The following is a 26,014-nucleotide window of genomic DNA, read 5'->3' on the forward strand; positions in this document are numbered from 1 at the left end:
ATGAAATTACACGACTGCAGAGGAAAACGGTCTTTATTCGGATCACAAAAATGAAGGTTACGACATGGTTATGCCACACACAAACTAACGATAAAGCTCTTCTGAATTCCTTCAACTTCTAAAAGGTGTTTAGGTGACCAACCAACAAAATGTGTTTCCACCCAATGTGATTCAGAAATCTCAGAACTCAATCAGTTCATCATCTCCTGTCCTTTGGCCTGTATGTGTTCAGGTGTCTCTTGTCATCCCTCCCTCTGTCATCCCTCCCTCTGTCATCCCTCCCTCTGTCATCCCTCCCTCTGTCATCCCTCCCTCTATCATGGCTCAAATCTTTTCTTTCTCTGTGGTACTCTCTGTCTCTCTCTCTCGTTCTCTCGTGGTCATTTCTTCTGCCTCTATTTGCCCGGCCAGTGTCTCTCTCGTGGCTTGAGGAGTAATCATTCCCCCCTCGCTGCCGAACTTCCCGGTCTCCGCCTCTTTCCCACTCTCTCCCACCGTCTGCCCAGTCCTGGTTCATTGGGACGCCCACCAGATTTATGGGTTTGCGGAAGGGTCTGTCTTTTCCACCAAACCGCAACTGTCCAGACTCTTTTTTCCCTCCTTGTCCGCCTCCGAATCGTCTGGGTACCCATCCTTTGAGAGTTCTTTCCTGCTCGAAGTCCACGAACAAATCATTTTGGTCAACAACCAATTTGTTGGCCTCTCTCCTTGCCCGAACAAGAGACCGTTCTTCTTTGTACTCAACGAAAGCATATCCCTTGGAAAAGCCGGTCACAATGTCCCTCACAAGGCGGAGCCGGTTGATGTCGCCGTACTTTGAGAACACTTCACGTAACTTTTCCTCCGTTGTTTGTGGGTTCAAGCGGGAAACAAACAGTGTAAGAAGGGGATCTCCCACTACACCTTTATTGGGCTTGTATCGGGAAAACATCGCCCTCCATACAGCGCGGTCATGGGGTTCCAAGTCTGTGCCATCGATGCTACCTGCTTTTAGCGGGTCGTACACCTTCGCTATTGGGCTCCAATCGTTCATTGTAGACAGTCGGAAGTTACGTGGTTTAACGACGTACTGCCTCAGCAGTCTAGAAAGAACAGGTAAAGTCTAAATTAGACGTGTTCACAGTTTGAAATTAAACTTACCATAGCCGCCTAAAGAGTTACTGTCGACGCAAGAGATGGTTCTCAAATATGTGCATCAATAAAAACAGCCCGTGTTAAAATGTGGCTGTACACATGGTTCCGTTAATCTCGAGTTGGTGCATCGATTAAATCCCTCCGTCTGGCCCTGTAAGCTTTAGCCGCTACGGTCGTAATTAAATGGCTCCTACTTCTGGACATTCTGTAATTAGGTCAGGGTACGCACACGATATTTTCGAAAACGTAAAAACAAGCGAACTGTTAGACTACTCTGCATTTATTAAACAGCAGCGACATAAGTTTAGGTTAAAACCAGATTCCGAACAGGAAATGCTTTTGCATAAAACAAGTTTATTCAACAATGCCTTCACCCGAGCAAAGTGACTTATTCAAACACTTTCACATGGAGCATTTGGTTGTGGTCAAGCGACCGCTTTGTGTGTTTAAGAGGTACAGATTTGTTCAAGTTCATAAAACAACCCAACACAGCATGGCATAAGGGTAACATTTTAAATAAAGTGTGTTTCAATGTTTGGAATCACATTCCAGTTTTACAGAACCATTTGAAGAGGGCCCGTAGTTTGCATCTCATAGTTTTGTTTTCTGCATGAACCAGAAGGTCTCTGGTGCCATAAATATAATTATTGCTAAGCAACTAACTGTCACACAACCAATTAAGAAAAACATTGTATAAAAATGCAGAACATTATAACTACTACCTGCATGCCATGGAAGCACTCTACTGATAATACAAAATATACAAAAGAGATGTGGTGGAAAACACTAGCATGTTTTATATACTGATAAATATATATTAAAAGTATTGATGTCTTCAATCTAGATGTGTTTGTCATTATATCCCCCCCCCCAAAACCATTTGTATACACCCCTACACGCGCACACAAACTACCCCCCCCCTCCCCACTTAATCAATTGTTACACATTCTGATGCTAAGGCAAATTCTTTTTACATTAAAAAAAAAAAATCTATTAAGAAATAACAGCTTTTCCCTTTTCTTCGAGCCGATCTCTCTATCAATGTTTGAGCCAGGGGTGGGCAGCAATGGAGGCTTTGCTGCGGTCCCCATAGTCGTACTGCAGCTCTTCTCCCTCGTCGATGTCTCGAGATGCTATGAGGATGAGGTGAGGTATGCCGTTGATGTCATGGAGTTTGGTTTGACAGTTGCCCATTTTACTGTGGTTGATCAGCCTGCCCATTCGACCCGTCTCTTTTGTGGCATCGATGCTAGACGAAGAGAAGATACACACAAAAAAAAAAAAAAAAAGACAAGACAAAGCTTGTAGCGTACTCTTCTAAATTAAAAGATAACAAGCCCTACAGCTCAGTCCTACCTAGAAAGCAGCTAATGTAAACAGACTGTATATAAAAAGCACTGTTGTCCGGCCTACCAGTATGTTTTGCACAGGTACTGGAAGTAGTACATATAGCAGCCGGTGGCGGGGTTTTGAGCGTACTCCATCTCCCTTTGCTTGGCATCCGTGATTTCCAGCAGGTCGCCATGGTACTCAACCACAAACTGGCCTTTCTGGAAACACTGAGTTGCAAATACTCCTCTTCCCTTCCCCTCTATATGCTGAACCTATAACATAAACGAGAATCATATTAGATGTCCGAGCACACAGGTGACAGTTATGGAGAAATGACAAGCGTGACATGCCCATGTAACACTGTACCTCCATTCCTTCCTCTAACCCATTTGTGATTAGATCATCAATGTGCTTCTTTTGTTCACACTGGCAAGGAAAAACAAAGAAAGATAGAAAACGGTATAATACCTGCATGATACATTTTCTGATACCAACATTTCCTAAACAATGAAGCACAGCCAAGTATATTGATTATAATAATAATAATAAGAAGAAAAATATTATTTTGTTAATTGAACAGTTTTATTTGTGTTCATTTGTTATGAGTAGTTTCAACTTAAACAAGATAATTTTTGTTGGGAAAACATGCATTACCTTCAGCTCTGCTTTACTTTTCCTGGAGCTTCGTCGTATAGGATAGTAGTCAGTTACTTTTCGGTTTTGTGAATTCTCTGCACTGTAAATAAATTAGGAAAGTGTAATCGAAAAAGGCTATTAAAAAAAAATATATATATTTCAAATAATTTACCAAACTGCTAGTTATGCTCAATGTGCCTACATTCTGAATGTGGACTTCTTCCCTTTGACCCTGTGTCGGACGCCTTTTCTGTACTTGGTCAAGTGAGCGGAGTTGTTCGTGAGGAATGGGTTGTGAATGATGTTGTTGCTGGGTGGTGGAGAGAGATCGTCTGGGGAACGAAGGCAAGCTGGAGCGTAGTGCTGCTGTGAGGAGGCAAGATCTTCTGTCCAGCAGGGAGGCTGTTGACTGTGACATCCTTCCCTCTCAGTCAGAGTCAACACACAGGTATCTGAGTTAGCTGGGTTAAGTCTCCTGGCTGTGGGAAGCATACAAACAGACAGGGTTATAATACACACATACCCTTGATAGATAAGTCATAGGGAAATATTATGACATTCCCTGAACATTAACTTACCATCTCCTGGCTTTGATGTGTCATTTTGCAGAGAACATCGTCCAGGACACTTTCCTTCTTGAGTTAGTTTTATTGTCATCTCATCATGGACAGGTGACTTTGACTTGCTGGGGCTTAAAAGGGTGATGGAATGGCCACATACAATGTCCTGTGATATAAGGGGCAAGATAGACAACATAATCATATAGAGGCTATAGACTATGTTTAGTCCGTTAATACAGTTAGTATCGTTGTATAATATTTTCAGTAAGATTTGCATCCCATAAGTTGATTAGATCAGTGCTTGCGTTCGGTCGGGGAGATCCGTCAGTCTCTCTTTGACTCTTCTGGCTAACTTTGCCGACAATTACTGAATCTGTTGGTTAACGTTTTCCATCTTGATTTGTATTACGATTCGTGAGGGCCTACATTATGGCTCACTGGCTAACCTACGCTATCTAGCACACAACTTGTCACGTTGCATTTCATTATGAGACTCAAACACTAGTTTGCTAAATGGCGATCATGTATTGTGCACAACCACTAAAACAACACCGTGTTTGTACTGTAGCTCGACAGAAATCTAGCTAACTTTAGTCAATCATATATTAATAGGTTAGGTTCATAGGCTAGGCTACCTAGCAAGCTGGCTAGTTCCTTCTTTCTGGTTAGCATGGCTAGCAGGTAGTGCTAAATGTGACAAAATGTGCTAGTTTTTGCTAACGACCTACGTAGCTCTAGATTTTTGTGGGCATAGCTTCAACATGTGGGTTTAAACATCAGCGAATTTTAACGCAATTTTAAAGCCGTACATTGGCGAACTTACCCCGTTCATTTCGGACTTATTTTTCCTTTTCAATATTTGGGTCCACTCTGCAGTGAAACAATGATGTCCAACAAGGTGGTCTATCTCCCTTGTTTCACGCAGTATGGTCATCCCACCACCCTTTCCCCAAGAGTACCTTTCGATGCCCCGGTTGGATTGATTCTCTAGCTTTCTGTCGTTGGTCTATTTGTTTTGGCTTCGAAATTATTTCAAGGGGGAGGCATTTAAATTTTAAACGCTGTTGTACACTAGTACAGCAGTTCCATCAAAATGTCGGTAGGCGGTGCTGTAACTGACCTGAAACAGTCGTTGATCTTCCAAATGGTCATCATCATTAATCACTTTTGCATAGATCAAACAAGCTTATAACTATGTTAAATGTGATATGGTTAGAATTGCTCAACTTAATGGTTGTGTTATACATGCATCCATGATAAGGATCTTGCGAATCCATACAATTGTATTTTCTCGCGTGCTTTTCATAAACTTTCATAAATTGTCGGAACGGCAGTTTCAACATTTTGGTTTGTGTGACTAAATAAAATGGCAAAAAAGTTTTTCTAGCTCAATTTAAAATGAACGGAATTTTTAAGATAAATTATCCATACTTTTTAAAATTATTATTCTAAAGGTGTGTGACTGCAAAATGATTAAATTACATCAATTTGCAGTGGCCACTCTCTCTGCAAACACTCTTTAAGCTCTGTTCAGGAAATGCTAGACTTGTCTTTAGTAGGCTACTTATCCACAGCATTGATGTACGTTACAACTTCGTTCTTCGTTTACAAAAAAGACGTGTGTACAATGTGTGTATAGCTTCTAAAATGTGCTTATTCATATCGTGACCTTGATTGGCTGTTGTTACATTCGCAACAGCCAATCAAACGTCATATTTCTACATGAAAGTGTCTCACCACTGCATGACACTGACGCAAATTATTGTATTTTGTTAAGAATTCAAACCATGGCTTTCTCAACCTTATTTCTTAAACAGTAAAGTGTCTGCCAAGCATCATCACAGGATACGTTCATCACCTAAAAAAAAGTATTGGGCGTCATTTCCTGCGAACGAGCAAACATTGTCACGTGATATAGGTTTAGCGCTCTGTTTCTCGAATCTGTAAGGTTGACAAATATACTTGAAATGTCAACTTTCTTATCGTTATCCTTTGCTTTACGCAAATGGACACTCGATGCTATCTTGAAGAGCGATTTTCATCGATTACCAGCGAGGAATTCGAATCTAAAAATTCCAGTCTTTGGATTGAGCGTCACGTGATCAACTCGCAGCTGGTGTTTGGTAAATATGGCGAAAGGTGGTTAGAACACAGCGGATCGAAGAGGGTGACATACCCCTAAACCACTGCGACAATTGTGACAGTCGTTTACTGTCAAGTGAGTATTGCTGATTGGTAATAATGTCTGGGATCGTCACAGGAATGTTCCAAGATCATTGAGATTGCATTCAAAGCCGTGTGGCGTTGTTGGTTGTGAAACAATTGTTTGTTGTTTTCAGACTAGCAGTGAGGTAGCGTTGCTAGCCAGCCAACTTAGCACTCTCTTAGCTAGCAAGCTAGTTAGCCCAATGCTAACGTAACGTACGCTACGTAACGGTTGATTAACGTTACGTTGTGCTAGCTACAATGTGAAAGCATAACACAGCTGGCATTAATATAATTGTTACAAAGTAGACTAACAGATGTAACTCCAACTAGGTTCTTCACAGATAATCTAAACTATAAAATATCAGTATGTGGCATTAGGTAGCCGTATAGTATAATATTACTAGACTCATCCACGCCTAGTAGGATATCCCTGAATGTTGTGACCGTCGTCAACAGAAACCGATGGTGCTTACTAGTCTAGGCAGTAACAACGTTGTGTGTTCTTTGATAAACCAGGTAGAATTCAAGTGGTTTACCAGTAAATGGCAGTGGCTACTCTTTGCTAGCTAACGTTAATTAAGTAGACAACGCGCGAGAGTTAGCGAACGAACCACATCTCACTTTGCTAGCTTTGTAGCAAGCTAACGAAACCTTTGCTTGTTTCGATCCTCCTGACCGGACCACATGTGGACATGGCTAGGACTAGCCCAGCTAACATATAGCATGGCTTAACCGGTTATCCCTAACGATGCGTTAGCAAATTCGTGTTAGCTTAGCCATTTTACTAGCCAGCTACGAAACGAAAGAACGTAGCTGTAGACCTAGCGCAGCCCTAAGATTTGCAGTTGTGTATTAACCGTAGTTGGTGCCTAGTGGTTTCAATAGTTAAATCAGAGCATAGATATGCCAAACTCATAATTACCAGTTATCTCTGACAATTTGTTTGAGGGAATTCTAACAAGTTTGGTACACGTTGTACCGTTTGACATTATACTCTGTAGTTGTTAACGACGTCAGTCCAGGAAGTTGGAAATAGCAAGGTAGTGCAAACACGTGCAATGGTCTGGGTCACATTGCAACTTGTAGGCTAGCTCAAGATCAGATAACTGGATTTTAAGTTACCAGGCCACTGGTACATGACACTACTATGTACGACTACATAATCTACTCGTAGGACTGCATTCTATAAACAAAACAGTTGTAAGTGTAAATACTCCTATAGTTACGAACTACTTTGCTGTGGAATGTTTGTCATAGCCTTTGCAAGTTCGTGCTCCGGTAATTTCCGACGTTGAAAAATGCGTATATATTTAATCCTAAAATGTATTCATGCGTGAAAGTGTGAAAAGTGTCAAGATGAGAAATTATTGTTCGTTTCACACATTCGGCTGCCATGTGTCTTGAGGAAGTTATGCTACTAATAATGCATTGCATATCTATGAAGATCTAGCCTAGCCTGTTTTCATGCAGTTTTCTTTAACGTTTACAATTAGAAAATCTCCCTTTTGCATTGTGTCGACGTTAGAAAGACATAGATCACATTGTAAGTAGTTATCAATCCTCTCTTGGTGTCAATAGCGAGTTAATGACATTTGTCTCGTGCAGATGATGGATCCTGGACAGGATTTACTCCTGGCTGCTTTGAGCGAGAGCGGCATCTGCGCAAACGATCTGTTCGACTTTGAACCTCAGGATGCGGCCCAGTCCTCTCCCCTCCAGCAGGTAAGAAGTCCTCAGGTGATGCATCAGTCACATGACCCATGACCCCTTATGGCCACTTTTGCCACTTAAAGTCAGTTTGTACAAGCGTTTTATTCAAATCGCTACTTGGTTAACTTGAAACTGCATTATTGTAGTCTTCCTGGTGAACATGCTCGTAGAAATGTTTCTATTTGTTTTCTAGTCCATCTCTATTAATGCCCTGGATGTTGGTTTGGGGTCCGAGGCGGTGGGAGCTGTTAGAACAGAGACGGCACTTCAACCTACTCACACAGTCACCATAAGGGTAACATCACCTACTCACACAGTCACCATAAGGGTAACATCACCTACTCACACAGTCACCATAAGGGTAACATCACCTACTCACACAGTCACCATAAGGGTAACATCACCTACTCACACAGTCACCATAAGGGTAACATCACCTACTCACACAGTCACCATAAGGGTAACATCACCTACTCACACAGTCACCATAAGGGTAACATCACCTACTCACAGTCAGCATAAGGGTAACATCGTTGGGGAGTCAGGTGGCAGAGCGGTTAGGGAAGCGGGCTTGTAATCAGATGGTTGCTGGTTCGATCCCCGGCTCTGCCAGATGACGGTGTGTCCTTGGGTAAGGCACTTCACCCTACTTGCCTCGGGGGAATGTCCCTGTACTTACTGTAAGTCGCTCTGGATAAGAGCGTCTGCTAAAAATGACTAAATGTAAATGTAACATCACCTACTCACACAGTCACCATAAGGGTAACATCACCTACTCACACAGTCACCATAAGGGTAACTTCACCTACTCACAGTCAGCATAAGGGTAACATCACCTACTCACACAGTCACCATAAGGGTAACATCCCCTACTCACACAGTCACCATAAGGGTAACATCACAAGGCTCATTGTTTAGTGATGTCATTTAATGACATCCTATCCCAATTCGCTTTTTGTATGATCTCCAATGTTTTCATCACAAATGTTAAACAACTAGTTGTTTCTCCGCACCTATAACTGTCTTGAGATTGCTGTCTGAGAGTTGCCAAACTAAATCTAGTTGTATTGTATACAATGACACATAATTTGACCATTACTTTAACTTGCCTTATAACATTGGTTTGATTATATTTCAATTTCCTCTTTACAGCACAAGCCCCAGCCCTCAACCACTACATTTGTCTTAAATCAACTGAATCAGTTGCCATCTCTGGGAACCGTCGTTGTGACCAAACCGTCGACCACAAGCACCCCCAGACACACCATCACTGTAACCAAGGTGGTTCACACCACCCCTTCAGCCCTGCATGGCTCCACAGCGACCTCCAGCTCCTCCCTGTCACGCCCCTCCATGGTGCCCAGCAGAGAGCAGGTCAGTCAGGGTCTGGGGGGCTACCATAAGTTGTTAGATTACATGTTGATTCTATGATCATTTCTGTAATAAAAAAAAAAAAAAAAAAAAACATTAATAAAACTAAAACTATGTATTTCAAATGAAACTATAAAGAAAATGCTAATAGTCAGTCACCTGTGATTTCATTAACATTACATGAGCAGCTAGGCAGGTGTATTAACTTTCTTTTCCATCCTTTTTTTAAAATGCACGTTATTTCCCGTGCTTCTCCCTGTCTTCTCGTGTGGGGCGTGTCACTTCCTGCCTGTCTTCTGGTCTGGGGCGTGTCACTTCCTGCCTGTCTCCTCGTCTGGGGCGTGTCAGATCCAGCTGAAGGACCTGCTGAGGCAGAGCGGGGTGAAGAGCAGCAGCCTGGTGGAGCTCATGAAGCTCAAGCCCCCACCTGACATAGCCCAGCCCGTCGCCACGGCAACGTCCACGGGAACCAGTGAGTCGCGAGGCCTTGCCTCCCCCCCCCCCCCATCTCCTCATCCTCCTCCTTTCTGTTCCCCGCCTCATGTTCGAAAGGATGTCTTGAATTGTAAGGGTGGCTGGGGATGACTTCGGGGGATGGAAATGCGGAGTCCGTCCAGAACTGGTCGTGGTCTCGATTTGTACGTTGATCCTCTCTAGAGTAGTAGGGATGGTTCATGGAATCACAGATCTGAGACTCCCGATATTCTAATATGCCTCTGGGAGTTGGCCATTATGGACACCCCTACTAAGCATGTTTTTGTAATCGGCAAATATTGTTTCTTATGATTCACTGACCCTTGATTACACATGCTTTCATCCTCGCAGAAATAATTCTGGTCACGACAAAGATGATCACTAAATCAGGTATGGACAGGCTCCAGATAGGGGCAGGGATGGTCAATTTTGAGGTGTTTCACAGGGTGAACCGTTAAGGCTGGAAATAGATATTTAAACTGGTCTGGGTATTCCACGTTCTAAGCAGTCTTGTCCTTTTGTTAACAGCACACATTAGCTATGCTTGGTCTTGCTTAGGAAGCATTTGTATTTTGATGTGAATGTATAACTAATCTATGATAAATTTAACAATTTCTCCCTTTGAGAATCGGAGGATGATCTCTTCATGGAGTTGGCAAAAGATTAGCCTCTAATTCATTGTGCATCCTGATCTCAGACGGGTTACCGCTCGCGTCCCGCTCTCTGACAAGGCCTGTGTTCTCTCGCCCCCCCCCCCCCCCCCCCTTTAGCGGAACTGAACAACGGGGTGAAGAAGGAGGTGATGGGCAGAGACATGGCGCGAATCTGGGTGAACGACGACATGAAAGTGCGGAGCTTCTCGCCGACCCTCGTGAGTGTCTCCCTCCGGGCCGCGCTCGCGCCGACCGACGGGTGTCATCCACTGACGGGGAGATTTGAGGTGGTGCGAACGACCTCGCACTCATTCCCTCCGGCTTCGCCTTGTGTTTCCATAGAAACTACCCGGGATGAAGGAGGAGGATGAGCCCGAGGAAGAGGATGAGGAAGAGCTGGGTCATGCTGAGACGTACGCAGAGTACATGCCAATGAAACGTAAGGCTGCTCCGCTAGAAAACTCACGGTATTGGGTCTTAACCCTTGTGCTGCCATCGGGTCACAATGACCCATCGTTGTGCCGGACAACTTTACCCAATACAAAAACAAATAAAAAGCATTTTCTTTTAACTTTCGTGCTGTGAGGGGTGTGAGACAGCCCGACGGTTAAAAGAAAATGCTTCACTTTATTTTTGTATGAGGTAAAGTTGTCGCAACACGTGGGAGGGTCACAATGACTGAAGGGTCACAATGACCCGAAGATAACACACGGGTTAAAACGCTTCACCTCTGACTGACGACCGTGTGTGTCCAGTGAGGATCGGCCTGAGGCATCCGGACCCTGTGGTGGAGACGAGCTCCCTGTCCAGCGTCAACCCCCCCAACGTGTGGTACCGACTGTCCATCCCAGAGGAGACCATCGACCGAGGCTGGCTCTCCGCTCTGCAGCTCGAGGCCATCACGTACGCTGCCCAGGTAACGCTCCTCAAAGCTCTGGAGAAAGACCCAACTCTGGGATTCCCTTTTTTTCTTTATTCTTGTCTTGAGGGTTTAGGTGCGGTTATGTGGAGACTTCTGTGACATTGACAAGTTTAGCTGCTAAATGTTTAGCTACTTCTAGTGTGGACAGTTCTTCGTACTAGTCGAGTTAAGAGATGATGTTACTTTACGAAGCCGTTACAAGGCAGATAAAAAAAAAAAAAAAAAACTTTTTACTTCCAATCTTCTCTTGTACCCGTAGCAACACGAGACATTCCTACCCAACGGGGACCGAGCGTCGTATCTGATCGGCGACGGAGCCGGCGTGGGGAAGGGCCGGACCATCGCTGGGATCATCTACGAGAACTACCTCCTAGGCAGGAAGAGATCACTCTGGTAAACACAAGACCTTTCTAGAACCCGCTCGCCATGCTGCTAGAAGACACGGGGATCTCGAAACGACGGTACTTTCAGAGGAGTGAGTTGTGATTCTAGCTTGTCTGTTCGTTCTACAGGTTCAGTGTTTCCAACGACCTGAAGTACGACGCTGAGAGGGATCTGAGAGATATTGGAGCGAAGAACATCCAGGTCCATTCACTGAATAAGGTAAAGGAGCAGGAAATGACCCGGTCCTTTCACTAAATAAATGCAAAGGAGCAGGAAATGACCCGGTCCTTTCACTAAATAAAGGCAAAGGAGCAGGAAATGACCCGGTCCATTCACAAAATAAAGGCAAAGGAGCAGGAAATGGATTGTCCATTCACAAAATAAAGGAAAAGGAGCAGGAAACGACCCACAGCTGGTCTGCTGCTTCCGCATCTGGTCTTGAAACCCTCTTCTGCTTCCTCTCTGAGTTTAATTTCTGGTCTCCTCAGTTCAAGTATGGGAAGATCTCCTCCAAACACAATGGCAGCGTAAAGAAGGGTGTGATCTTCGCCACCTACTCGTCTTTGATTGGGGAGAGCCAGTCCGGGGGAAAGTATAAGACCAGGTTCAAACAGCTCCTCCACTGGTGTGGTGAGGACTTTGATGGAGTTGTATCCTTTAGTGGAATTTAAAAGAAAATGCTAAGTTTTATGTATTATTTATATGTGTGTGTTTTTATTATACTTTTTACTATAATTTATCATACTTGTAATTCTTTTTTTATATTATACAATTTGTTTTTGAAGCATAAATATGTTATATTTATTTTAGAGTATCAGTGATGTAATAATTATCTAGAACTATATACTTATTTTTCTTTAACCCAACACCTGTAAGATTGTCTATGATGAGTGTCACAAAGCCAAAAATGTGTGTCCAATCGGCTCGTCCAAGCCCACCAAGACTGGCCTGGCAGTCCTGGAGCTGCAGAACAAACTTCCCAAAGCACGCGTGGTCTACGCCAGTGCCACAGGTAAGGACCAGGCCAGGTGGAGACACCATCACAGTTCACCCGTAGAGACGGACGCTGTCTCTACGCCAGGCGTTTGTCCTGGGATTCAGGTGGCTGAGCGGTTAGGGAGTCGGGCTATTAATCAGAAGGTTGTTGGTTCGATTCCCGGCCATGCAAATGACGTTGTGTCCTTGGGCAAGGCACTTCACCCTACTTGCCTCGGGGAGAATGTCCCTGTACTTACTGTAAGTCGCTCTGGATAAGAGCATCTGCTAAATGACAAAATTTAATGTAAATGTCCTTCCAGGTGCTTCGGAGCCTCGTAACATGGCCTACATGAACCGGCTGGGCATCTGGGGGGAAGGAACTCCTTTCAAAGAATTCAGCAACTTCATCCAGGCTGTGGAGCGCAGGTGAGAGGCTCTGTCAGGCCAAATAGTGTCCAACCTGACGTAACAATGCCGTTCCGATGCAAGAATGCGTCCGTCGCTATGCCGACCTTAAATTCCTGAGATACTTACGAGTGCTAGCAGGAAACTGTCATGGCTGCTATACTGGTTAAGTTGTAGGAAGTTTTGTATTTAGGCTTATTTAAACCAGTTTATTCTACTCTACGATTTAAAGTTTTCACTCCTTCGACATTCCCGAGACAGCAACGCGCACAGGTAGAATCCTATACGTGTTGCATTCCCGGTCTGTTAAAATTTATGCTTAATAAGTAATTTTTTCTACGAAAACAACTAGCTAGCTAGCACTAGCTATCGAAGGAGTAAAATAAACTGGTTTAAATAAGCCTAAATACAAAACTTCCTACCTAGTAACCATAACAGTTTCCTGCTAGCATAAGTAGATGTTTTTTGGAGGCGTTTAGCAAAACATTTCTCCCTTGTTGCCGAGGCGTAGGAAGGAACTTGGAATCGGAGCCCTTTTGGATAGCGACGACAAGTAAATATCTAATGTAGTCGATTTTTTTTCTCTCCCCTTTGCTTCTACAGAGGTGTCGGTGCCATGGAGATAGTTGCCATGGATATGAAGCTGCGTGGCATGTACATTGCTAGGCAGCTGAGCTTCACAGGAGTGACGTTCAAGATCGAGGAAGTTCCGCTGACGCAACACTACATCAAGATGTACAACAAGTCCGTGCGTCTGGTGAGGAGCCTGCGGCCACGCCCTCGGTGTTGTGTCTATTCTTGTGTTCATTCCTTGTCAGATTTTCCTACCGTAGCTCAAAATTATAGCTATATCCCTTGAATTATATCTATCGATCCGTCCTAACACATCAAAAACTCCTGGTGGTATGATTTTACAGTGCAAAATACCTAATCAGATTGTCCTACCAGTCTAAAATAAACAGGTAGGATGATTTTACAGCGTGACAAAAATTACGCAACATCGATGACCGGTAAGCCCCAGGTAGGACAATCTGACGGGGAGCATGTACTGTCAGGACACCGGCACCCTTGACCCGTGTCCACCTCTGCTGGCGTCAGCTGACCAGCGCCCGTGTGTGTTTCAGTGGGTGAGTGCCCGGGAGAAGTTCCAGCAGGCAGCCAATCTGATGGACGCCGAGCAGCGCATGAAGAAGTCCATGTGGGGCCAGTTCTGGTCAGCCCACCAGCGCTTCTTTAAGTACCTCTGCATCGCCTCCAAGGTCCGCAGGGTGGTGCAGCTGGCCAGGGAGGAGGTGAAGAACGGCAAGGTGAGACGTCTGATCCTCACCCACATCCCTGGATGTGACAGCCGGGTGCAGAGCAATCCTCATACACGTCCCAACAACTGTTTGAAAACAGACCTCCGCCCCTGGTTCCAGCTGTAGCGTGCTAGTACCGGAAGGTGTTGTGTATCGTGTGTGAGTGTGTGTGTGATAAACTGCGGGGTCTGTCTGCAGTGTGTGGTCATCGGGCTGCAGTCCACAGGAGAGGCCCGGACTCTGGAGGCCCTGGAGGAGGGAGGCGGAGAGCTCAACGACTTCGTTTCCACAGCCAAGTGAGTCCCCAGCGCAACCATAGCAACACGCCGCTTTCTGGCACAACCACACCAACACAACGCTTTCTGGCACAACCACATCAACACGACGCTTTCTGGCACAACCACACGAACACTACGCTTTCTGGCACAACCACACCAACACGACGCTTTCTGGCACAACCACACCAACACGACGCTTTCTGGCACAACCACACGTGCAAGTTCAAGTCTGTTATTGTCAGATGCACAGAACAACACAAGGTCAGACTGGGAACTGAAATTCTTAAGACAAGACAACGCAAATCAAACCTGGCATAACATAACATGTTAACATAACAAGTACTCAGAACATAGATTACACCTATGATAAGCTCAAATATAATAAACCTCTTAACCACGCCACTTTCTGGAAGAACACAGGCCTGGGAATGTGGTTTGACGGAGCGTTTCATGTTGGTTTCTCCAGAGGCGTGCTGCAGTCTCTGGTTGAGAAGCACTTCCCGGCTCCAGACAGGCAGAAGCTGTTCAGCCTGCTGGGGATCGACCTCTCGGCCAAGAAGACCCCCTCTCCCATCGAGCCCACGGCGGTGCAGAAGGGCAAGAAGAGGAAAGGTAGGCTGTCCGTGTGGATCTCTCACAGCAGAGTAGGATCTTTTTTTTTTCCTGCTTATCCCTCGCATGTTTTCATTGGAGTACGCTTTATATCGTGGTGTCAACCAGACCTGTCATACATTTACATTTAGTCATTTAGCAGACGCTCTTATCCAGAGCGACTTACAGTAAGTACAGGGACATTCCCCCAGAGGCAAGTAGGGTGAAGTGCCTTGCCCAAAGACACAACGTCATTATGCACGGCCAGAATCGAACCGGCAACCTTCTGATTAATAGCCCGATTCCCTAACCGCTCAACCATCTGACTCCCATAACTCTTGTTGTATGTGGGTGTCACCGGACATGCAGAAAAAAGAGAGAGCGAGAGACTGCGTGAATGATGTCATCACGTCATGTGTCCCTCCCTCCTGACCAGGTGCGGAGGTGAGGAAGCAGGTGAAGAAGCCCCGCAGGTCGGGGGGGCTGTCCGGCAGCAGCTCCGACGACAGCCAATCGGAAGAGTCGGAGAAAGAGGCGGAGAGCGACGACAGCTTCAAGTCGGTCAGCTCAGGGGAGGACGATGATGACTTTAACCCCTTCAGGGACGAGTCCAGCGAGGACGAGGAAGATGGTGAGCCGCCGTCACTCTCCCGTTCCCCCTCTCCCGTCCTCACTTCCTCCTCAACGTTCAATCACGTGTGGTCAACGGGACCCGTTGCGAGCGCAGGAGACATGATGACCTCATAGCTGACCTTGTCACCCCCCCCCCCCCCTTCTTCAACTCTCAATCTTTCAGATCCCTGGCTCATCAGAAAAGAGCCCAAAAAGGGCAAAGAGAAGAAAAGCAAGAAGAAAAAGAAGAAAAGCATCGACCCAGACTCCATCCACAGCGCCTTGCTGGCCTCTGGCCTCGGCTCCAACAGGCCTGCCTTCACCGCCCCGGCTGTGAAGACCCCCAGCACGCCCGCCACAGGTAAGAGCCATGGCACCATCACACAGGCGGAGAGAGCTAACTTCCTGGTCTCCCCATTAGCTAACTTCCTGGTCTCCCCATTAGCTAACTTCCTGGTCTCCCCATTAGCTAACTTCCTGGTCTTCACAGTGAAGGCAGAGAGAGCCAACTTCCTGGTCTCCACAGTAGCTAACTTCCTGGTCTCCACAGTAGCTAACTTCCTGGTCTCCACAGTAGCTAACTTCCTGGTCTCCACAGTAGCTAACTTCCTGGTCGCCACAGTAGCTAACTTCCTGGTCTCCACAGTAGCTAACTTCCTGGTCTCCACAGTAGCTAACTTCCTGGTCTCCACAGTGAAGGTGGAGAGCGAGGACGGCTGCGTGACGAGCCAGGACGCCGTGGAGGACGCCCAGCACATGAAGAAGGATCTCCTGGACCAGCTGGAGAAGCTGGCCGCTGACCTGCCCCCCAACACCCTGGACGAGCTCATCGACGAGCTGGGGGGGCCGGAGAACGTGGCCGAGGTACCCACCGCCCCGGGGCTCCCTGCTCGTGTTCTCCATGTTCATATTTAACTCGTATTCTGTGTGTGAGCATATCCATATGCAGTGGAAGGTCATATTTATTTGATTTGTTTTGAAGACTCATCTTTGTATTGGTTGGATGTTTCATGGTTTAGGTTTAGGAATTTGTTAAATATATCTACAGTTGATGATGACAAAGTTAGGTTTTTTTTCCTAGTAGTTGACCCTTTCAGAGTTAAGCTATTACTTCCTGGGTAGATGAAGTTGATGAATCTAGTGGCGAACGCCAGCCATGTCCAGAGTTCCAGTAAGCATACCTCCCTCCTCTTTCCCTCCCGTTTCTCAGATGACGGGTCGTAAAGGCCGGGTGGTCAGCAACGACGACGGCAGCATCTCCTACGAGTCTCGCTCGGAGCTGGACGTCCCCGTGGAGATCCTCAACCTCACGGAGAAGCAGAGGTTCATGGACGGGGAGAAGGTACGGCCTCGCTCTGACTGCTCAGGTGGTTCTACAGGTGTGTGTGTGCGGTACCTCTCCAGTCCTCCAGACTTCATGGAAACATCTCGTTCTCTTTCCCTCCTCCTCCAGAACATAGCCATCATCTCGGAGGCGGCCAGCTCCGGGATCTCCCTGCAGGCTGACAGGCGGGTCAAGAACCAGCGGCGCCGCGTCCACATGACCCTGGAGCTGCCCTGGAGCGCAGACCGAGCCATCCAGCAGTTCGGTTAGTAAAGACTTCGAAGCCCCACGTTTGTGTTTGGCTCGTGGGTGTGTTGCGCTTTGTAACGGTCGTGTTCGAGTCCGGCCGGGGCCCTTTCCTGCATGGCTTTCCCTCTCTCCCTGCCTTTTTGTCACTCTTCACTTAACCCTTGTGTTATCTTCGGGTCATTCTGACCCATCAGTCATTGTGACCCTACCGTCGTACTGCGGCAACTTTACCGCATACAAAAACAAAGTGAAGCATTTTCTTTTAACCTTCGGGCTGTCTCAGACCCCCCACATTGCGAAATCATGACAAATACCCCTTCAAAATACATTGTGTGTGTGTGTATATATATACTGACTCCTGCCGTGGTCTAATATCCTCTTTGCCCCGCAGGGAGAACCCACCGGTCGAATCAAGTCACCGCTCCAGAGTATGTCTTCCTGATATCAGAGCTGGCAGGAGAGCAGAGGTTTGCATCCATCGTGGCCAAAAGACTTGAGAGCCTGGTAAGATGATCACTCACAAGTATAACAGCCTCCTCACAAGGACATCTTAATGTTTGTGTTATCTTCGGGTCATTGGGACCCTTCAGTCATTGTGACCACCCCCACGTTTTGTGACAACTTTACCTCATACAAAAATAAACTGAAGCATTTTCTTTTAACCGTCGGGCTGTCTCCCCCCCCCCCACACACACAGTGAAAAGGTTAAAAGAATATGCTTTTTATTGTTTTTGTATTGGGTAAAGTTGTCGCAGCACAACGATGGGTCATTGTGACCCCGAAGGCAGCACAAGGGTTAGTGTTTGCAAAGCAGGGGGTGTCAGGTGGCTGAGCGGTTAGGGAAGCGGGCTTGTAATCAGAAGGTTGCCAGTTCGATTCCCGGCTGTGCCAGATGACGTTGTGTCCTTGGGCAAGGCACTTCACCCTACTTGCCTCGGGGGGAATGTCCCTGTACTTACTGTAAGTCGCTCTGGATAAGAGCGTCTGCTAAATGTAAATGTAGGTGAACTTTGCTAAATGCTTTGTGTGTCAAATGTAAATGTTTCTGTTGAACAGGGAGCCCTCACTCACGGAGACCGAAGAGCCACTGAAACTAGAGACCTGAGCAGGTTCAACTTCGACAACAAAGTAAGGACACTGTGTGTGTGTGTGTGTGCGTGCATCGGCATGTCTGTCTCAGGAGTCTAACTTTAATCTCAACCTTTACCCCCCCCCCTCCTCCTCGTTCTGTCACAGTATGGCAGAAATGCTCTGGAAATAGTGATGAAGTCCATCGTAAACCTAGACTCTCCGCTGGTGTCTCCACCCGCTGATTTTGACGGGGATTTCTTCAAAGGTATGAATCACTGGATTTTCCCTGTCTGGTTGTGAATAGTTGGATCTGTTTACTTGTTTGAGTTTCCCCCAGTTGGCCCATGGGTGTGGTTGATACCAGGGAGGGGAATTCAAAAATTGCAGGCTTTTTTTTTTAGTTCTGACGTGCAGTTATGATTGTAGAAGTCCTAATTCATCTCTAATGTATCAAACTAATATGTTTTTTTTTTTTCTTTTTCAGAAATTTGCAACGGACTCATAGGTGTTGGGCTGATCAATGTGGAAGACAGGTCCAAAATCCTGTCATTAGATAAAGGTGAGCACATTCAAAATGTTCCCCCTCTCTCTCTCTCTCGCTCTCTCTCTCACTCTCACTCTCACTCACTCAAAGGGTCTAACAAAGCATGAACATTTGAAAAATATAGATAAAAAATACATATATATATATATATATATATTGTTGTAGTCACATAACTTAACCGTGTCTGCCCTCCTAACTGCCCCACCCTCAGGTGAGGAGTTTCCAAACTGGCATGAAAAGTGCTTATTTAATTGTCTGTGTCTGTGTCTGTTTACCCGTCAGACTACAACAACATCGGGAAGTTCCTGAACCGGATCCTGGGGATGGAGGTGCAGCAGCAGAACGCCTTGTTCCAGTACTTTTCCGACACGCTGGGGGCCGTCATACTGGACGCCAAGAAGAACGGGCGATACGACATGGGCATCCTGGGTACGACGGGATCCCGACCGGTTCACCTGAACGTTTATAAACTTTCCGGAATTATACATATCTGCAGATATCTGTGTTGCTGCTGTCTACAGTGCACAGACCCCCCCCCCTCCCTGTCTTAAACCATGTGTCTCTTTTCTGTCTCTCTCTCTCTCACACACGCACACACAGATTTGGGTTCTGGGGATGAGAAGGTGAGGAAGGTAGAAGCCAAGAAGTTCCTAACCCCGGGCTACTCCACGTCAGGACACGTCGAGCTGTACACGGTACAAACACACACTGTCATGAAGAAGAGGAGTCATGGTGGCTGAACGGTGAGGGAATCGGGCTAGTAATCAGAAGGTTGCCAGTTCGATTCCCGGCTGTGCCAAAATGACGTTGTGTCCTTGGGCAAGGCACTTCACCCTACTTGCCTCGGGGGGAATGTCCCTGTACTTACTGTAAGTCGCTCTGGATAAGAGCGTCTGCTAAATGACTAAATGTAAGAAAAAAGGCAGAAATGCCACCAAAAACATCTTTAAAAAAAATGAAGAGCGTTACCTAACCCCTCCACACTCTTCTCTCTTCAGGTGAGTGTGGAGAGAGGCATGTCCTGGGAGGAGGCCACACACGCCTGGGCAGACCAGAGCGGAGCCGACGACGGCTTCTATGTGCAGGTAGGAAGAAGACGATTCACAGGGCGCCTCTAAATCGATAACCGTTTAAACGATTTCCCCCGTGTGTACACTGTGACGCGTCTTTGAGTACTTAGAAAATAGCTATACAAGTCTAAAGTAGTATAAAATATATATCCACACACTTTATTTTATTTGTAACCTTAGTACAGTCTTCTGCTTAATCTTTAAAACTTGTGTGGATGTGGTCCTCAGGTGAGGAACAACAAGAAGACGGCCATCTTGGTGAAGGAGGTGAACACCAAGAAGAGACTGTTCCTGGTGTACAGGCCCAACACCGGAAAACAGCTCAAACTGGAGACCTACACCGACATCAAGAAGAAGTGTAAAAAGGTCTCACGCCAGTTTTAAACTCACAGAATCGAAAACCTATTGAGAATACTCGATGTCACCTAGAGTTTTATGTAATGTTTCTATGTGGGTTGGTGAATTTTTACGTTATATTGTTGGTGCTGTGGCTCATGATGTTTGGCTTTGAACAGGTCTTGTCAGATGATGCCAAGCAGCATTGGATAGACCAGTACAAGTCTTCAGCAAAGATCTGCTCTCACGCTTATTGGTGAGTTTGACTCCAATCCAACACTCAACTATCACACGTCCTGTTTTGGTTTCTATCTCTCGTGCGTTCCGAGTCTCACGTCTTCTTCTTCTTCTGCTGTGTCCAGGCGCGGGAACTGCAGGAAGGCGTCGGTGGGCCTGCAGTGTGAGATCGGGCTGAGGTGCCGGACATACTACGTGCTGTGTGGCTCTGTGCTTAGCGTGTGGACCAAGGTGGAGGGCGTCCTCGCCTCGGTGAGCGGCACCAACGTCAAGATGCAGATCGTTCGCCTCAGGACCGAGGACGGACAGAGGATAGTAGGTGGGTGGAACACCGGAGCGATGGTTCTGCACGGCGGTTGTCGCTTCCTCGTCTTGGAACCTTCGGCAGCAAGGCTCCAAGGTTTCCGTTTTTTGTTTATGAAAAAAAAAAAATCATTTTGTTGACATGTTTCTTCCCTGTCCAGGTCTCATCATTCCAGCAAACTGCGTATCCCCCCTGACCAACATCCTGTCGTCCTCCGACCAGTCCCAGCAGCTGGCTGTCCAGCAGCAGCAGAAGTGGCAACAGCTCCACCCTCAGAGCCTGAGCCACATCGCCAACACATAGCCTGGGGCCGGGGGCCCTCACGCAGCACCAGGGGCCACCCCAGGCCCCGCGGCTCCCACCGTCTTCGAGTTCACGTCCCACTCCGAAGGGGGTTCGACGACTCCGCCGCCCAGAGGGCTCTGGTTGCAGCTAGCCCTTCCAACCGCTCCCTCGGGAAGGGCCCTCGATTGTGCTGTGGCACTTTTTTAAGATGCGACGCAGCGGTAGTCAAGAGAGAGAGAAAAAAACGTTTCAGGGTTTCCGCCCCAAAGACGAGTGCGTTTTTTTTTTTTTTTTTTTTCACCTGGAGGAGTTTACTCGCTGTCTTGCAGGACCATGATTCAAGAACTGGGTGGGGGTGGGGGAGGTGGGGGTAGGGGTGGGGGGGAGAGAATGCAAGTGAGTGAAGGGAAAGGCGTGATGAATGATGCCTAAGGTTGTACCTTTACCTCCCTTGCCTGTGAGCTCTATCTAAACAGCTCCCTGTGTTGTCTGTATGTGACCTCTACGAAGACTTCCTTCTCTATTAGAAGGCTCCAACGTCTGTTTTGTGACGGAACACAGGATGGGCCCTCAGGGGTTACTCCCGACCTACAGTGACTCTTTCTTTAAAAAAACACACTGACATTTGCAAAATGTCTACCCAAAATGCATGATCGTTCCCCAAACGCTTTCTTTTTACTTTTTTTCTGGCAGATTCTATTATCTTCATTTCGGGCCATCAAAACTGAAGTGCATCCAACGTTTTGTGTAATCTACCTACTTGTGTGTGGTAGTTCCTCAAAGCCTTTAAAAGTAGCTTGTGTCTCACAGAGCTTTTGTGCAACTTCCTCCCATAGAAGGTCAAATTGATGGTGTTTAGCCTCCTGAATATGTGGCTTAGTTATTATGTAAAAAAACAAACCACTTTAACCACCATAGACTTTTTTTTGTGACCCACTCCAAGCTGTTAACAGGCTTGACCTTGCATGGTTTCAACTCATTCACTTCCTTTTAAATTATTACCCCTGTGCTCCTAAAAAGGATTCTGGGAATGATAGTTGTTGGATACTAAGTATCAGAGTTTGTTCAACTGTTGAGACTCAATCCTTTTTTAATAAAATAACAAGTTTTCCTTGGCTGAGTATACATCTGCACTGGTAGGGATCTACTAATACTGATGTGTGAGGGACAGCAAATTCAAAGTAAACTGGAATGTCCGTTGAAATAAATCGCTCAGTGTGGCTTGGTCTCCTTGGTACTTCTCTTCCTCTGCTTCTCATGTCAGCTGTGATGTGCGGGGGCAAAATGCTTTCTGAAGAGTTATTCTGGGTTATGAGTGCAGTTAAATGTCATGTCAAACTGTTAGGATGCTTCTTTGCTATACCAATGTGTATAGAGTTGTATATTGAAATGAGAAACCAATTTTGCTTAGTTTGTTGAAACACTTGAAGGACAGTGTCGTGTCATACTTGCACGAGTTGCACTACTGACTGATTTGTTGTACAAAGGAATCTGCATTGTATGATTTGAACGAGGGCAAGATTTCTACCTCTTGCATATGACCAATAAATCCTAAAGAAATTTGAATTGCTGTCTGACTTGGATCTTTAAATCCCCCCCCCCCCCCCCCCCCCCCCCTCCCAAATGCAATGTGTGAATGAACAAACCAGTCTCGATTGGGTATTTAAGAGTATGGCTGCTCAAGTAACTATTTACCTCAGTATACGTTAAGGGTCCTGACGATGAACGCAGTGATTGGGCCGTAGAAGAGGTCCCTGTATTTGGCTGTTTGTCCACCAGTGGTCAACAGTGACTGCGTCCTATCCCGCCGGGCCTCTTATCAGCACGGACCTAAGACAACACAACTCAACTGGGGGTAAAACAATTTATAAACCTCCGCCAACGGACTTCTCAGGCCACATGCCATGCACTGACATTTTCTAACGGATTAAATCGATTATAATCTGCCAAATTGAAGTAGGACTAAATGGTGAATGAGGCAACAATGGATGCGACTCCACAGACAAAGACAGGTATTTAAAAATATACTATCCCTTGTCCTGGTAAATGTGGAAATAACAAAAGCTCCGAGTATGTTGGAACAAAGCTTGCCAAACTTAATGTAGGCTATGGGAGAAAATGTTTACAATTTTTATAATCTTCATGTCTGCAGTTTTCTCACTTGTGTATCTTCTTCGATGAGCATCATTGTGTATCAACCTAAAAGTTTCCCATGTGCTCAGCTAAGTCCTAATCTATCTATGTCAACCACATACCCTAAAATATATCTTCAATATTGAAGTTAATTGTTGTTTTGTTCATTTAATGTGACAAACCGCGCTTTCCGTACTTTACTTTTGATTCCTAAAGGAAAGGAACGATTTTAACCATTTTATGACAAAATATCCTGAATGGACAGTTGTAGTGATAGAATGCATTGTGGGTGTCAATATAAAGTGACGGCCATATTTGCCGGTGCCGCTGCTGTAAACAAAAAGTGAGACAGACGCTTCAGTGAATTTCGGGTCATTTTTATTTCTTTAATTTACAATGTCTTTGGGAATGTCTTATAAACCCAATGTCCATCAGCACATTCCAGGAACTTCCGGGAGTCAGGGTAAGGAAAAAATATCGGTTAAAAACTGAAGCATCCATCCGTTTTTGTCGAATGTTAAATACGGGGTCTCGGTGAATACCTGGAGAAAGACCGTGTCTGTAGTTTTTGTCCAGTTATATATATAGGGTCAGATCCTGGGAGCTAGGCTAATTCATATCCGCCATTATTACTAATGTAAAAAACCCCGCATTTGTTCTACATCGGCAAATCAAGGTTGCGGATTTGAAAATCCTTCTTTTCCGTTAACGATGGCTCGTTGTTCTTTGTCCGAATCCAGCCGGGAGGGTGTCGTTACATTGTGACAAAAATGTATCACTTTGGCTTCTTAAGTCAGCCCTGTTCCGTTTCCTCCATGGTAGTCCCCTCGCGCAGAGCTGTTGATTGATCTGCCAGGGTTTTCTGTTAAGCCCCATCGAGGACATCTAGTGTTTGACAGGGTTTATTGCATTGTAACAACGTGCCCTGGGTCCTAACGTGAGCAGTAAAGCAACAACAAAAAAACACGTTTTGATGTATTAATTTCCACCTAAAAATAACTTTTCCGATGTGTTCTGTGTTTTTCATCAGTTGGAAACATCCAGTCTCCCTCAGCAAACCTCGCAACTCTACAGTCTTACCGACCCCTCGTGAATGACTATGGACCACCCTCCTTGGGGTTTTCACAGGTAAACACCTTAAAATAAAAAACACTCCTACACCCAAAATTATTATTGACCGTCAAGCGGGATGACAAGCCTGTTGTCCTGACAGGGTTCCAGCGGAAGTCAAGTGCCTCAGAGTAAATATGCAGAGCTGTTGGCTATCATCGAGGAACTGGGGAAGGAGATCAGACCGACATACGCAGGGAGCAAAAGCGCCATGGAGAGACTAAAACGAGGTGTGTGAACATCTGTCAACAATATCACATTTACATTTAGTCATTTAGCAGACGCTCTTATCCAGAGCGACTTACAGGAAGTAAATCAAATCAAATGTATTTGTATAGCCCTTTTTACACGCAAGCATGTCACAGAGGGATTCACATACGACCATAGAACTGCCCCTCAACCAACCTAAACCCTCAAGGAAGACAAGGAAAAACTCCCAGAAAAACTCTCAACAGGAGAAAAAATGGAAGAAACCTTGGGAGGAGCACAGTGCAGGGACATTCCCCCTGAGGCAAGTAGGGTGAAGTGCCTTGCCCAAGGACACAACGTAATTTTTCACGGCCGGAATCGAACCGGCAACCTTCTGATTACTAGCCCGATTCCCTAACCGCTCAGCCACCTGACTTCCCACCAATATCACCCCCACACACTTCAGGTCACGTAGACTATAACGTACGCAGAGCTAAATAGTACGAAGAAATGAATGCCTGTTTACTAACCCCATGGATTACATGTATGCTATACTGCCACAGTTACTTGTGCTGAGTTATCGTTTTTTCTTCCTCTCATTAAGGTATCATCCACGCGAGGGGATTGGTGCGTGAATGCTTGGCAGAGACGGAGAGGAACGCTAGGTCTTAGTAAAGGCAGCATACCCCGCTCTGAAAGAAGAATCAACGGTGTCTCTATCCTTAAAAAAAGAAGAAGAAAAAAAAGGAACCTGTTGCATGGTATTTCCCCCTTTTTTGAGACACGATACGAATACGGGGCGGATAAAGAAACACAGGAAAAACAAGGTTGTGATGATGAGATGTGACTTGTAAAGATGAGGAACGAAGCGTTTTAGAATTCAAAGTATTTGGATTGTTTTTTTTCTTTTGTTCAACTGTCTCCCACTTCCGGTATTGGTTTCTTCACTCCATATTTAAAACATAGTCAGTTATGCATGTAAACAGGCCCACGCGGCCCGTGGTTCATTGTAAACACTGCATGGCTTGTACAGAGCTTACCTATAGGACGGATACTTTTTTGATAGACCTAATTTGGCCTGATTTTCAGATCCTTATAACACTGATTGGTTGGTTGGGAAGTGATTGACTAAAATGTGCCAAAATGCATTGGTTTAGTCATGTTCAGATTGTTTTTGGTAGTTATAATGAAAATGCTGTTACTTGCATCTTTGTATGTATTTATTACTCAGTGTAATAAATTGTATTTTCAATACAGTGGTCATTGTGGATTTATACACACATATGGGTTTTGTCAAGACTATTTGGAAATGAATCAAATGTTCACATACAAAACAAATGGGAAACGCTTTGTGGTTTGTCAATTCAATGAAAAGCTACTAAAGGTTAGTAGAATATAAATTGTTTTCACTACACCAGTCATAATACATATTAAAACTTGTGGTAGGAACCAGAGAGAATTAAGACAAATTCATGTTATTATATTTTCGCAGAAAAAGTAGATAGTTTTTCACTTTCAAGAGCGAATCAGAGACGGAGCTGTTTCAACAATTACAACCACTCAGTACCCTTCAACACTGAACCAAAACGTGCCACTGTCCAATCAGATAACAGGTT

General features: G+C 45.5%; 4 protein-coding genes across 6 annotated transcripts; 2 read left to right on the forward strand and 2 right to left on the reverse strand.

Annotated features, from left to right (window-relative positions):
- Positions 1 to 22: 22 nt before the first annotated feature.
- On the reverse strand, positions 23 to 1,188 carry snrnp35 (small nuclear ribonucleoprotein 35 (U11/U12)). Its single transcript, XM_067258481.1, has one exon. The coding sequence runs from the start codon at positions 1,031 to 1,033 to the stop codon at positions 200 to 202; it is 834 nt and encodes a 277-aa protein (XP_067114582.1). The 5' UTR covers positions 1,034 to 1,188; the 3' UTR covers positions 23 to 199.
- Positions 1,189 to 1,428: 240 nt separating this feature from the next.
- On the reverse strand, positions 1,429 to 4,706 carry kmt5aa (lysine methyltransferase 5Aa). The gene is made up of 7 exons (XM_067258297.1): positions 4,486 to 4,706; positions 3,681 to 3,828; positions 3,305 to 3,581; positions 3,121 to 3,202; positions 2,833 to 2,892; positions 2,548 to 2,738; positions 1,429 to 2,383 (listed from the first exon to the last, which is right to left on the reverse strand). The coding sequence occupies exons 1-7, from the start codon at positions 4,594 to 4,596 to the stop codon at positions 2,173 to 2,175; spliced, it is 1,080 nt and encodes a 359-aa protein (XP_067114398.1). The 5' UTR covers positions 4,597 to 4,706; the 3' UTR covers positions 1,429 to 2,172.
- Positions 4,707 to 5,570: 864 nt separating this feature from the next.
- On the forward strand, positions 5,571 to 21,330 carry sbno1 (strawberry notch homolog 1 (Drosophila)). Of its 2 annotated transcripts, XM_067258213.1 has the most exons (34): positions 5,571 to 5,880; positions 7,476 to 7,592; positions 7,774 to 7,875; positions 8,733 to 8,954; positions 9,300 to 9,423; positions 9,777 to 9,815; positions 10,196 to 10,296; positions 10,421 to 10,517; positions 10,834 to 10,994; positions 11,260 to 11,393; positions 11,513 to 11,603; positions 11,873 to 12,034; positions 12,261 to 12,396; positions 12,683 to 12,788; positions 13,371 to 13,524; positions 13,892 to 14,074; positions 14,264 to 14,361; positions 14,810 to 14,955; positions 15,371 to 15,565; positions 15,731 to 15,907; positions 16,241 to 16,410; positions 16,757 to 16,888; positions 17,000 to 17,135; positions 17,511 to 17,623; positions 18,176 to 18,247; positions 18,356 to 18,455; positions 18,675 to 18,749; positions 19,017 to 19,163; positions 19,335 to 19,429; positions 19,733 to 19,819; positions 20,033 to 20,170; positions 20,320 to 20,396; positions 20,503 to 20,696; positions 20,842 to 21,330. In XM_067258213.1, exons 2-34 carry the CDS (start codon positions 7,476 to 7,478, stop codon positions 20,982 to 20,984), a joined length of 4,224 nt encoding a protein of 1,407 aa, XP_067114314.1. In that variant the 5' UTR covers positions 5,571 to 5,880; the 3' UTR covers positions 20,985 to 21,330. The 2 variants fall into 2 exon arrangements, with proteins under 2 accessions (XP_067114314.1, XP_067114315.1); XM_067258214.1 differs by lacking the exon at positions 9,777 to 9,815.
- A 1,517-nt stretch (positions 21,331 to 22,847) lies between these two features.
- Positions 22,848 to 25,652, forward strand: LOC136964214 (cyclin-dependent kinase 2-associated protein 1). 2 transcript variants are annotated; one of them, XM_067258224.1, is made up of 4 exons: positions 22,848 to 22,978; positions 24,130 to 24,227; positions 24,313 to 24,439; positions 25,003 to 25,652. In XM_067258224.1, exons 1-4 carry the CDS (start codon positions 22,933 to 22,935, stop codon positions 25,068 to 25,070), a joined length of 339 nt encoding a protein of 112 aa, XP_067114325.1. In that variant the 5' UTR covers positions 22,848 to 22,932; the 3' UTR covers positions 25,071 to 25,652. The 2 variants fall into 2 exon arrangements, with proteins under 2 accessions (XP_067114325.1, XP_067114324.1); XM_067258223.1 differs by lacking the exon at positions 22,848 to 22,978 and adding an exon at positions 23,425 to 23,562.
- Positions 25,653 to 26,014: the final 362 nt, after the last annotated feature.

This window comes from Osmerus mordax, chromosome 20, assembly GCF_038355195.1.
Source record: "Osmerus mordax isolate fOsmMor3 chromosome 20, fOsmMor3.pri, whole genome shotgun sequence".
In the NCBI taxonomy this organism is placed as follows: Eukaryota; Metazoa; Chordata; class Actinopteri; order Osmeriformes; family Osmeridae; genus Osmerus; species Osmerus mordax.